Raw genomic sequence first — 13,527 nt, forward strand, 5'->3', positions numbered from 1 at the left:
GAAAGGATCAGAATGGAAGCAGAGGGTGCTAAGAATCTCTGGGTACAACCAGGCTGCCGTGCATGGAAATTGAACTTGGCCTGTTACAATGTAAGATCACTCATCGGTGAAGACAGGATATTAGAGCTGGAAAAGGAACTAGAAAATGTGAATTTGGATATCATCGGTTTGGCTGAAACAAGAAGAAGAAATGAATCACTTATAAAGTTTAACAAGTGGAAATCTGCTGTACACCAATGGAAACAGTGAAAGGAGGAAAGGTGAAGTTGGCTTTCTGGTCCATAAGGATATAAAGAACAACATTTTGGAATTCAAAAGTACATCACCAAGGGTGTCAAGACTAATACTCAGGATTTCTAAGAGGTACAAGCTAAAGGTTATAATGATTTATGCACGTATATCGAGCTAGGATGATGAAGAGGTTGAAGAAATGTACATGGAAATTTGAGAGTCTTCTAGATGAGCAGAAAACCCACTACACTATCATTATGGGGAACTTCAATGCTAAGGTTGGAAAAAGACAAAACAGCGCAGAAAGAGGAAATTTTGGAATTGGTGAAAGAAATGAAAGACTTGTGGAATTTGCAGAATCTCAAGGATTTTCAGTAATATACACTTTTTTCAAGAAAAGGGTGAACAGAAAGTGGACATGAAAGAGTCCAAATGGATTAACAACTAATGAAATTGACTTCATCCTCACTAACAGAAGATATATCGTGAATGATGTTACTGTCCTGAAGGAGGTAAAGGTTGGAAGTGATCACAGAATGGTAAAATGCACACTTGATACAAATCTAGGAAAAGAAAGGAAAAAACTGACTCTAGAAAATAATATGAAGGTCTTTGAGATAACAGAAGAGGAGAAAAAGCAATATATACTGGAACTTAAGAACAAGTTTGAGCTTCTGGAGACTGCTCCAGACCAAGACATCGACAAGGAATATTACAACTTTCTGAAAGTGATAAAGCCCAAGAAACCTATAGGGAAAAAGAAATCCAAAGAAGGAAAAATTAGTCAAGAAACACTTGTTATGATCAACCAAAGATGATACATGAAGAGCAAAATAAACACTGACAAGGAGAAAATTGAGTATACTGAGTTATACAAAGCCATTAGAAAGAGACTCAGAGAGGACATCAGAAGATTTAACACAAGAAAAGTAAAACAAACATTAAAGGAAAATAAAGGACTTAAATCAGCAGCCATGAGCAGTAATACAGAAATACAAATGATACTGAAACTGAAGAATAGCGATGGTATTCTTATAAATACCAGAAAAGGCTTAATTCAAATAGCAGAAGACTACTATAGATAATTATACAAGGAGTGAGGGAATGATGTCAGCAGTGGGGAACATGGATCACAAATTAAAACACATACGTATACCCTATATTCTTCCTGATGAGGTAGAACATACATTGAAGAAAATGAAGAATCAGAAACCCCCAGGGGAAGATGAAGTTGCTGTAGGGTTAAAATTGGGAGGAAGAGACATAACACAAAAACTTTGAAAAAAAGCCATGAATTAGGGTTCAATTTGAAAGTGTCTGCAATTCTCCCTCCTATCAGACATGATAAGAGGTAGAATATGATGAGAGCCCTGTCGATCAATTCGGCCCTGGAAAGATTGTGCAAGGCATGGGGGTAGAATTTTTTTCAGCCTGGTCTGTACTTGTTAACAGGAGAGACTGCTTCTACAGGAATGGGATGCGCTTAAATAGAAAGGGTGCAAGAATATTTGCTGATGCTATTGAGGCAGTGTTAGGTGGGTGGGAAAACTGTTGGCTTGGGGGGGGATACATGGACTAATAGATTAACAGTAGCCACTGGCAGAGGTGAAAGTGATTCTTGCACTGCTTCTATTGGAATGAGCAGCAGCAGCCTGGAAAACAAGATGCAGGATATTTCAGATACTGCTGGAAGTCACTGCGGTACAAGTAAACACATGGGTTGTGTTAGGGTAGCTAAGAATAGGAACAGGTGCATGTATACTTGCGTGTACACCAATGCTAGGAGTTTGGTAAATAAATTTGATGAATTTGAGGTATTGCTCAAAACATCAAAGGCAGATATTGTTGGGATATCAGAGACGTGGTGTCACACAGATATAAGGAATGCAGAACTGGAATTTGGGGAGTCCAATGTGTACAGGAAGGATAGACAGGATAGGAAGGGAGGGAGGGAGGGAGGAGGGGTTAAGCTATTAGTTAAGAAATACATAAAATCCAAGGAAGTGAAGCCAGTCAACATCGCTGGACAGTGCAGTGTCGAGTCAGTTTGGTGTGACATAAGCATTGGGGAATCAAAATTGAGAGTAGGAGTGTGCTATACGCCTAATGACTCTGATGAGTATAATAAGAAACTGTACAGGGAAATAGAGCAGGCCAGTAAATCAGAGAGTCTTATAATGGGAGATTTTAATTTCCCAGATATTGACTGGAATTTGGGGGCTGGTCACTCACACACTAGCAAGGCTTTTGTGGATTTATTGTATGATTGTTTTCTACATCAGCATGTTCGGGAGGCAACTAGAGGGAGTAATACTCTTGATTTGATTATCAGTAGTGATTCTTCATGCATTAAGAATCTGCAGATAAATGAACCACTAGGTGGCAGTGATCACAGTGTGCTGAAGTGGGATTTACTCAAAGAGGTAACTACCATTAGGGGTAAAGGGAAGGGTTATTGCTTTCCTAAAGGAGACTGCGATGGACTGAGACAGTATCTAAATTCCATACAGTGGGACCAACTGATGATGTTACCAACAGGAAATTCAAAATGGGAAGCATTCAAAGAACTTATCTTGGAAGCTACTAGGCTTTATATACCAACTAAGAAATATTGTTCAAGGTTTAGGCCTAAATGGATGTCAGATGAACTAATGAGACATATGGCAGAGAAGAAAAATGCATGGGATACATACAAATTAACATGTGACACAGAAGCCTATGATAGATACAAGTTGATCTGTAACCAAGTTACAAAAGAGGTTAGGCAGGCGAAGGCAGATTACGAGAAATATTTGGCAAGGGATGCAAAGAAAAACAGCAAAGAGTTCTTTACTTATGTTAACTCTAGAAGGAAGGGACGAATCAGATTGATCCACTGGATATCGATGGGTCAACTGTTGATGATCCTGCTCAGGTAGCTAACAAACTAAATGAATATTTTGCATCAACATTCACACATGAGGAGTTATTCAGCGAGGGGAATGCCAGAGGTGTATTCAACTCTGGCAGTAAGCCAGAGAATCTTGTAATCTCTCAGAGTAAAGTGGAGGAGAAATTGTTGAAGATGAACACAAGAAAGGCACCTGGGGTGGATGGGATCTTTCCATTAAAGTAGGCAGCAAAGGAAGTAAGCAAACCCTTAGCCATAATTATGAGAGCTTCCTTGGACTCAGGGGAGGTACCCATGGACTGGAGATGTGCAAATGTGACTCCAATTCACAAAGGAGGATCAATGGCTGAAACAAGTAATTATAGACCTGTGAGTTTAACTTCTGTTCCCGGAAAATTAATGGAGGCACTGGTTAAAGGAGCACTGCAGGATCATCTAGACAAGACTTCAGTTATAGCTCGGACACAGCATGGTTTTGTTAAGGGGAAGTCTTGCCTGACCAATTTGATTGGATACTATGATGCAGCCACAAAAGAACTGGATGCAGGGAATAACTTTGATATTATATACTTGGATCTTAGAAAGGCTTTTGATACTGTTGCACATGGAAGACTGCTGCACAAATTGGAGCAGTGTGGCATTGGAGGCAAATTGCTGCTATGGATAAAGGGGTGGTTAAGGGGGAGAAGACAGAGAGTTGTAATCAATGGACACTGCTCATCATGGTCTAATGTTATTAGTGGAGTCCCTCAGGGTTCAGTATCGGGTCCATTATTGTTTTCTGTATTTATAAATGATACTGATGATGGTATATCAAGCTTAATGTTCAAGTTTGCAGACAATACGAAGGTTGGCAGGGTTGTCAAGGACACTACTGACACTATGCTGTTGCAACAGGATCTGGAAAGGTTGAGCAGATGGGATGAGAGGTGGCAAATGAAGTTTAACATTGACAAATGTAAAGTACTACATATGGGAAACAGCAACCCCAGAGCAACGTATCAACTCTGGGTACTACACTGACAGGGGTAAAGAATGAAAAGGACGTGGGGGTGGTTGTGCAGGCAGATATGAAGTTCTCTGAGTAGTGCAGACGGGCTGCAAGATTAGCTCATGGTGTATTGTCAATGATATATAGGAATTTTTCTAGCAGGGATAAGGAGGTGATTATTCCCTTTTATAAGGCAATCATCAGACCACACTTACAGTACTGTATACAGTCCTGGAGGCCCCATTTCAAGAAGGATGTAGAGCTGCTGGAACGAGTACAGAGAAGGGCAACAAGAGTAGTGAATGTAACAAAGGGGTGCTCTTATGAAGAAAGGCTTAAGTTTTGCAAATTACAGTGTCTGGGGACTAGGCACCAGCAAGGTGATCTGATAGAGGTGTATAAAGCCTTGAATGGTTTGAGCATGCTGAATGCTGATGGGATTCTCCCTCTTGCTCAGAATAATCACCTGAGAGGGCATAAATTCAAATTGAGGAAAGATAGATGAAGGATAGACATGCGGAAATTTGCCTTTAGCCAGTGGGTGGTTCGTTGGTGGAACAGACTTCCATCCCTTGTCGTGGAAGTTGATAACCTAAATAAGTTTAAGGCTCATCTGGACAGGTATTTCGAACGAACAGAGGGGTGAAGTGGAAGTGGTGTGGTTATTTATTTTTTTTATTTATTTATTTTATTTTATTTTTTTTGGCTGATGCTGCATAAGCTTGCTTTCTTGCATCAAATGCCTCTACTAATGTTAATGCTAACTGGCAAGACTCTTCACAAAATGCATTAGGAATGGTGTGATGCCTAGGGAGTGGAATAATGTAGTCATAGTTTTGCTGCATAAAAAAGGAGATAAATCAGAAATTGGAAATTAGAGACCAATTAGCTTGTTATCCCACATCTACAAATTGTTCATAAGGGTCATTACTAACGGATTAGAAAGAATACTTGATGAGAATCAACCAAGAGAGCAAGCTGGCTTTAGTACAGGATTCTCAACTATCAACCTTCATGTAATATCACAGCTAATGGAGAAAGCAAATGAATAAAAAACACCATTATGCCTGGCATTTGTGCATTATGAAAAGGCATTTGACTCCATACAGCATAAGGCAATGTTTTGGGCACTGGAAAGACAAGGCATAGATACCCCATATATTATGGTTTTGAAGAAAATATATGAGAACATTACCTCCTTTATTAGACTAGGCAAAGAGAGTAGCAAATTTAAAATCGAGAAAGGAGTTCGACAAGGAGACACAATATCTCCGAAGCTGTTTACTGCTACCCTTGAGAAAGCTTTCAGAAGGTTAGACTGGTCGCAGAAAGGAGTCAATGTGAATGGAGAGTACCTAAACCATTTACGATTTGCAGATGACATTGTGGTCATAAGCCACGATCCCAAAAATTAGAGGAAAATCTTAATCAATTATTGACAGTTAGTAAGAACTTTGGACTAAATATGAATATGGCTAAAACAAAAGTAATGATGAATAAGCATGCCACATAAAGGGATATAATCATCAAAGGAGCAGTAATTGAAAAGGTGGAGTGCTATACTTATCTGGGACAAATTATTAGCTGTAATAATGATAAATGGCTGGAAGTCAAGAGAAGAATAAATTTTGGATGGATAGCATTCAGGAAATATAGTCACATACTGAGGTGCAATATCTCAGTTTGTCTAAAATGTAAAATAATGAACCAATGTATACTCCTCACCATGACTTATGGAAGTGAAACTTGGGCACTCACAAAAAGAATGGAAGAGAAGCTAAGAAGTACACAGCGAAGAATGGAATGAATTATATTGGGAATCAGACTGTTAGTTAAGAAGAGAAACACATGGATTAGGCAGCAAACTCAAATAAAGGACATTCTTATCAAAACTAAAGAACTAAAGTGGTCTTGGGCAGGACACCTATCTCGAAGACAAGATGACAGATGGACTGAAAAAATAACAGAATGGTACCCAAGAGGAGCTAGAAGAAAACCTGTAAGATAATGGTGGAAATGGATAGACGAAATTCACAAGTTTGTGGGAAGTAAATGGTACAAAAGAGAAGGAACTGGAAAGTTGCTGGAGAGGCCTACATCCTGCAGTGGATTGAAAATGGCTGATGATGATATTGATCTATTCCTAGGGATTCGCCAATTGTGGGATTTCCTGATCAAACTGTATTTCTTCCTCCCAAATCTCCCATTCTGTCATCTCTTTTATGTCCTTGATTTTCTTCCATTCTAGATGTATTTAGGGGGCATGGCCATTATGACTATCTTTGCTGCTCCACAGGTTTCTCACATTACTCCCCCAAGTGCCTTCTGGTTGGGTTCCATTATCTTCCTTCTCCTCTTGTCCAGTTTTTCTATAGAAGGCTCTCTGGTTTTCATCAAATATCCTGTTATGTGTTTTGCTTTGGGTACTCTCCCTGTAATAGATTCTGATGTATTATCCTGGTGACCCACAAATACAGAAAGAGGGTTTTTGTGTTATCTGTTGCAGAGTGCCAGGTGTTTCTGCTTGAGGGGGGGGGGGTCAAGGTATTTTTCAATCCTCTGTCTTGTGGATGTTGTCTTTCTTGAGGATAGCCTTCACTTTTGTAATCAGCTTTTTACATCTATTGTTATGTCTTCTGTTACTCATTGGTAACAGGGTAACAGAAGTAAGAAGGGTCAATTGGCCTGTCTTCTTCCTTATGTCTTCTATCATCTGTTGTAGGCTTCTTTCCCAGGCTGGTGTTCCTTGCTTTTGCATTTTGTTGTCTATTGGTCTCTGGTTTCTCTTTCTGGTGACTGCTACAGTGGTATGATAAATGGCTGTGTGGATGGTGTCTAGTGTTACTTCATTCTTGCTGAGGTAATCTGGTATTATTCGCCAGTTGAGGTGCTCTGTGACTTGTCAGAGGATTCTGTTGGGTCTCTGCCTTGGTATGGTGTGGGTCTTTGTGGGGGGGGATTCATGCCCTTGAATTCTGTCAGGGCCTTCTTCCACTCCAGTTCTATTCTGGATATTGTGAGCTCGTCTGTTTCAACTTTGGCATGTTGTTCTTGTACTTGATGTTCCTCCTACAGCTCTCATTCTGGTGTGTCCATATTCATTGTTTTTTTGTGGCTGGTTGCTCTCATCCTGCTTGATTTTTTCCAAGATTGCAGGAGCTATCAGGTTCTTTGTGATGATGGTCTATCTCTGGTCTCACTGTTCAGTGACCGGAACATTCAGAAACTGTTCCAACCACTTGATGTGTAGTTTCTTTCTGTACATTGTGATTTCTGTCTCTACCTTCTTTACTTCGTAGTATGCTCGTATGATGAACATATTAATTTTGATGCTACATTGCATGCATTGGTTTCTTTATCATTCCTGGAAATTAAATGAAAACTTTTGTCATTTAAATTTCTGTAATGTAACACTTTCAGGATTAAATTACAGAAAATTACTAAAGAAAGACTTTGCATTCTACCTTCCCCAGAAAAGGCCATGATAATTTTTGAGATTCTGTTTCCTTTCCCTTCCCTACTGGGTGCCTCCATAGCCAGGTGAGCAGGAGCGGCAGTGCATAGCACACGCTTCTTGATTAGACCGGGGTTCGAGCCCGTGACCACCAAATACGGAGGATGCGGAAAGGTCAGGGAATGACCACCGCATATCCCCGGAGCAATATGGCCTTAGTTGCTAATGCTCCTCAAAATTAAATAACAAACAAACAAACCCTTCCCTACTGAGGGTAGCTGTTCTTATGAAGTGTCATCTATATATTTTAATGTTAATTATATATATTTATTAATTATATAATAGCATTAATCTTGTAACAGTAATAGAACTTGTACAAAATAGTGCTTTAAATGAGCTACTTATACTACAGAGTTTGCATTTTGCTTTTTCATATTTTTTAAAAATTAATTGTGTTACTGCTGGATATGAAAATAGATCACAATGGCAACAAAAAATAAAGACTCACAAAAGCAGTATAATTAAATTACTTATTCATATTTAATGTATGGATTCAATTAATAATGTGGATGTATTATTTCAGCACCACAGAGATAAAACTATTATAAATGATGGAAGAGCCATTTAAGTTACAACTTTATAGTGAAACCCCTTTGATTGAGAGCTTACCACTTGAAAAACTGGCTAGTATACCTGTGTACCTGAAACTAGAAAATACTCAACCTGTTGGTTCTTTCAAGTTGAGAGGTATTAGTTACCTCTGCCAAGAGGTAAGACAAAATCACTAAAAGTTATATTGTATGTTAAGTATATCACTTGTTAATTATAAAAATTGATTTATATAATTAGGCAGCAATAGTTTTAGATTTGTTTCTACATTAATTGTTAAATGAAGCCTCTATTAATTAAATTATTAGAGGCCTCATAGAGTAGACGACCACACAACTGTAGGAACTCCATTAGACAGCCATAGTTTTAGATTTGTTTCTAAATTAAAATATAATAATAATAAAATAATAGATAAAATGAAGCCTCTATTAATTTAATTAATAGAGGCCTCATAGAGAAACTGATTACACAACTGTAGAAACTCCTCAAAGAGGAATGTACATTAAGTCTGACTGCTTGATGTGAGCAACAACTGATTGATAATAGCAGTCAGGTCTGTACCTGACTATTGGCTACCAGTGTTCATTTAGAAAATGAAAGTCCGGCCAAAAGTCTAATAAAGCCAAGTGGTTAGAACAAGAGTATACTATAGTGTAATATGCATTGACATGGTTCGAACCCATGTGACTAAATATGGTTATGTTTTTGTGTTAGGTATCATGTAAATCGCCCTGACCATGAGTGGCTAACCTGAAGTATAAACAAAAAACTTTATAAATAGCAGCTTTGGTTTAGGCTACCTCAGTTGCTTTTGTTCTTTAACACCATTAAATGCATCTGCCAGACACCACCTTGACACCGTGATTGTAATCATTGAAAATTTTTTAGGTGTATAATTCTTCCATTTAAATTTTGATTTCTTCCACCCCCCCCCCCCCCACATTTTTTTTTTTTTTTTTTTTATGAAAACCCAAAACACAAAAGGTATCAAAACCTATAGTACTTAGTACCGTGCATGGGTTGAAGGAGAAGTATGGGGGGGGGGGGAATGCTGGAAACTTTGGTCTAGAGACTAAACATGTGTTTCACCACTTCAAGCCTCCAATAAGCAAAGTGGTGGTATTTCACCGGTTGATGAAAGTCATCTACCACCTGTAATGCATGTGCATGTGTATATGCAAGCCCCCTTCCTTCTCTAAACAATTAATGAAGAACGTTTTGGAACTAACATTTATCCCTGATATATGACATGTGTTTCATTTTTTTCTTCCCCGTTAGAAGCAAGTTATTAAAATAGTCAAAAATAATTTTGTAAAAACTATTTTGTAATAGTTACATTCTGTCCTTAGTGTATATTATTATTATTAATAAATATATATGTGAAGATTATTAGAATTGATTCCAATGTATTTGCAATACTGATTTTTATAATATTTTTAGGCTGTCAGAAGTGGCTGCAAAGAAATAATTTCTTCTTCAGGAGGAAATGCAGGTTTAGCTGTAGCATATTCAGCCAGGAAATTGGGTGTTCCTGCTAAAATTATTGTACCTAAATCAACATCTGACACATTGATAAAAAAGATAGTAGATGAAGGAGCAACAGTTGAGAGTTATGGTAACATATGGAATGAAGCCAATACAAAAGCTTTATTGCTTGCTGAAAACTCAGGTATGATTAGTTATTCAATTCAATTATGCGTATTAGTGCCATTTTGGTTGTTAAATCTGTGCATTACTTTACTATTTAACTGTTATAAATTTATAGATTATTTATAGCAGTCTTTGCCCTGTGTGTGTGTGTGTGTGTGTGTGTGAGAGAGAGAGAGACCAACTGACAAATTTGAAGATAGAGCTAATGTACTTATAAAAAGCAGCTGTGTGCTATTTTAAAGATTTTGCCAATAAGGATTCAGATTGAATTTGTTCACAGTCAAATGGTGCACTAGCTGGAAGGGTCAGTATCAATTTGCCATTGCTTGCTATGACATGCATAATCAGTACCTAACCGTGGAAGAGTTAAACACTAACTGAACAGTTAGAACATCTTGAAGCTCAAATTCATTTGTAATTACAGAAGAGTTTTTTATGTCTGTATGTGCACATAAGCACACTCTGAAACTGACCAGATTCTAGACATTAGCATACACTTTGGAATTGACCAGATTCTAGATATTATGATACACTTTGATTTTTACCAGAGTGCACCGAAATGCTGTTCTGCTTGTTGCGCAGAACAGCATTTCGGTGCACTCGATTATTAAAAATAAAATATATTTTCAACTACTGTTCCATTTTGAACATTTGTTTGTAAAATTTTCCATTTTGATTTGTAGGTTTCAAAAATGTTCATGCTAACTACATAAAGGAATTTTATACTGAAGTGCTTAATGAAAAAAATTAAAACAATTTTATGTTTATAAAGAAAATTTAATATTGATTAATGAATAATATAGGTTCATTCTTACAGACTCAGTGCCATGAGGAACTCACTAATACTCCTACGTATCTGAGTGAGTTGACATTAAATGGTGGTAAATGCATACTGTGGGAGTCCATCATATTGAAATCTGGGCTAGCCACCCCTGATTTATAGAGAGCATGTTAAGAGGAAACTCATATCTATCTGAATTTCAAGTAAATCATTTGTACAAGAAGATTTTTAAATTTCTAAAGGTTACATCAGGGCCTGCTTTGCTGTTTATACTTTAATCATCACCAGAAAAAATTGTTGAGATGATATTTTGTCGATTGCGAATTTCATTACTCGTGTTAAGCAGCAGAATAAACACTAAAACCTATAAAAAACCTCACATAGAAGTTAAATAATTATAATTTATATAAAAATATATATAACAGAATTGTCTATATAATATCGGTGTAAAAACACCATAGACAACTCTTAAAGGAAAAAATTCCGATGGTAGTGTAAAGGGCATCATTTCAACTGTATTTCATATTGTGCTCATCCTTCACAACGAGTTACCATGTTTTGCACTACCTCGAATAAGTAATGCTTCACTAATAGAGAAGACTATTGTTACTTATTCTCAGTGGGCACCACCACCCAGACGGCGCCGTTTCAAGGCTTGTTGGCGTTTCATCGGTGGGTTGGCAGGCACCATGTTATTGCAAACATGACAACCAGGTTGTGAAGATAATCCCATAATAAGAGAGATGCCAAAAGGTATAGGTGATAATATTTAAGTATGACTAAATGCAACTAGGCATAATATTTTTAAGAGTTATAATTATCTAAATAGTATTTGTGTAAAAACACCACAGACAACTCTTAAAGGAAAAAACTAAGATAGTAGTGTAAAGAGCATCATTTCAACCGTATCTCATATTGTACTCACCATTTCAAGGCCAACAAGCCTTGAAACGGTTCCGTCTGGGTAGTGGTGCCCACTGAGAATAAGTAATAATAGTCTTCTCTATGTGTGTGTGTTTTTTTTTTTTTTTTGGCTGATGCTGCATAAGCTTGCTTTCTTGCATCATATGCCTCTACTAATGCTATTAGTGAAGCATTACTTATTTGAGGTAGTGCAAAACATGGTAACTCGTGAAAGATGAGACAATATGAGATACAGTTGAAATGATGACCTTTATACTACTATCATAGTTTTTCCCTTTAAGAGTTGTCTATGGTATTTTTACACTGATATTATAACTCTTAAAAATATTATCCCTAGATGCATTTAGTCTTACTTAAAAACCTGAATTGTGTAAACATTGTGCATATATGTGTAAACATCATGAAAATTATGTAAATGTGAAATCTTTACATATTTACATTTAGATTATTCTGTTCATTCAGCAGTAACTTTTGCTGCTTCCCAAGGTAATTTTTCATGCTATAGTTTCTCTATATTGAATTGGGTCAAATTTACAGAATTAAAGGTTACAGGATTGTCCACTTGACAACATATCATCACACTAGTGGGGGAATGGTAAATTACAAGACAATTACAATTATTAATACAGGCTTACAATTATTAATGAGAATAGCTAAGATAATGTAGGTTAAACTAATGTGATGTGGTGAGTCTGCTTTGTTTAACAAAGGCACAAGAATTAGTTTTTAAATTTGTTTAATGAATTAATGAATACTTTGTTAATGAAAATTTTATAAAAATTATATAAAAATATATTGTGTGTAATTTTATATAAATGGCAGAAATCCCATTAATTACCTGCTAGAACAATAACGTGTCCATATAATCAAATACACAGGTTGTAATGCCCATGTGAATCGTAACTAAAATAATGCATATGTAGACGTTCTGTGCCAGTTTGCTTTTCATAAATATGTTTATGGCAAAAAATTATAAATTGTAACTTAAGAACTATATTTTAATTAAATCTTGTGTTAATTGTATACATAACCATTCTTTTTCCACATATTGTAAATTACATTGTTTTCTTATACAGGTATTTCCTGACTTTACAAGTTCATTCGTTCTTAGCGCGCGCTCATAAAGCGGGAATTTATTTCCCATAGACAATGTTGAAAATAGGAGTTACGTTCTCAACAATGAAATTACTTAGCTAATTAGTTTATGTTTAAACAATGATTGATTTATCTAAAGAAATGAAAACACAGCCTGTAAAATCAAGCAAATTATAATTTATAGAAATTATTTGACTTACAAATGTTAAAGAATGTTTATTTTTCATCATCGACTAAATGCAAACTCGTTGATCACTCATTGTTGGTTCGGCCCTCGTTATTGGTTTGTTGCACGAGGAGTCTCTTCTTCAGAAATGCTTGAAGAGACCTTTGTTCCCATGATCTTCTGTTTTCTTTATAAATTTTATGGTAGCATGCATAAGCATTTTTTAATGGTACACAAAAATTGCAATTAACTAACACGATATGGGCAAGTGAGAGTGTGACTAACACAATTTGCACAGAGTAACAAGTTTAAGAAAAGAAAAGGAATGAAGAGAAGATTCTGAAAATTTATTTATGTTTTTTATATGATTGAAAATTGCAGTGAAGGGTAAACATATTTCACCATAATAACAGGAAAACCCACAAAATTCCAAATGTTTTTGTTATTTGGTTTTTAGGAGCATTAGCAACTAAAGCCATATTGCTCGGGGATATGCGGTGGTCATTCTCTGACCTTTCCGCATCCTCCGTATTTGGTGGTGACGGGCTCGAACCCCGGTCTAATCAAGAAGTGCTACGCACTGCTGCTCCTTCCCACCTGGCTACGGAGGCGCCTACAATTCCAAATACATCGAGTATACTACCCGTTTATAATAGATTGCACTAACATTAAAGCCTAATAAACTGGAAAGTGCAAATTGTTTTTATTGTTTTATGGTAGTGACCTCCAAAAATGC

General features: G+C 36.7%; 1 protein-coding gene across 2 annotated transcripts in view; it reads left to right on the plus strand.

The window, feature by feature from the left end:
* LOC150086165 (L-serine dehydratase/L-threonine deaminase-like) overlaps positions 1-13,527 on the plus strand; it is a 55,060-nt gene that overhangs the window by 18,098 nt on the left and 23,435 nt on the right. For both annotated transcript variants that reach the window (XM_090373756.1, XM_090373755.1), the window contains exons 2-3: positions 8,150-8,336; positions 9,616-9,844. In XM_090373756.1, coding sequence (XP_090229882.1) covers positions 8,175-8,336; positions 9,616-9,844 — 391 coding nt within the window. In that variant the 5' untranslated portion in view covers positions 8,150-8,174. The remainder of the gene's footprint in view (positions 1-8,149; positions 8,337-9,615; positions 9,845-13,527) is intronic.

This window comes from Mastigoproctus giganteus, chromosome 5 (assembly GCF_048544385.1).
Source record: "Mastigoproctus giganteus isolate SK-2022 chromosome 5, ASM4854438v1, whole genome shotgun sequence".
Classification (NCBI taxonomy): domain Eukaryota; kingdom Metazoa; phylum Arthropoda; class Arachnida; order Uropygi; family Thelyphonidae; genus Mastigoproctus; species Mastigoproctus giganteus.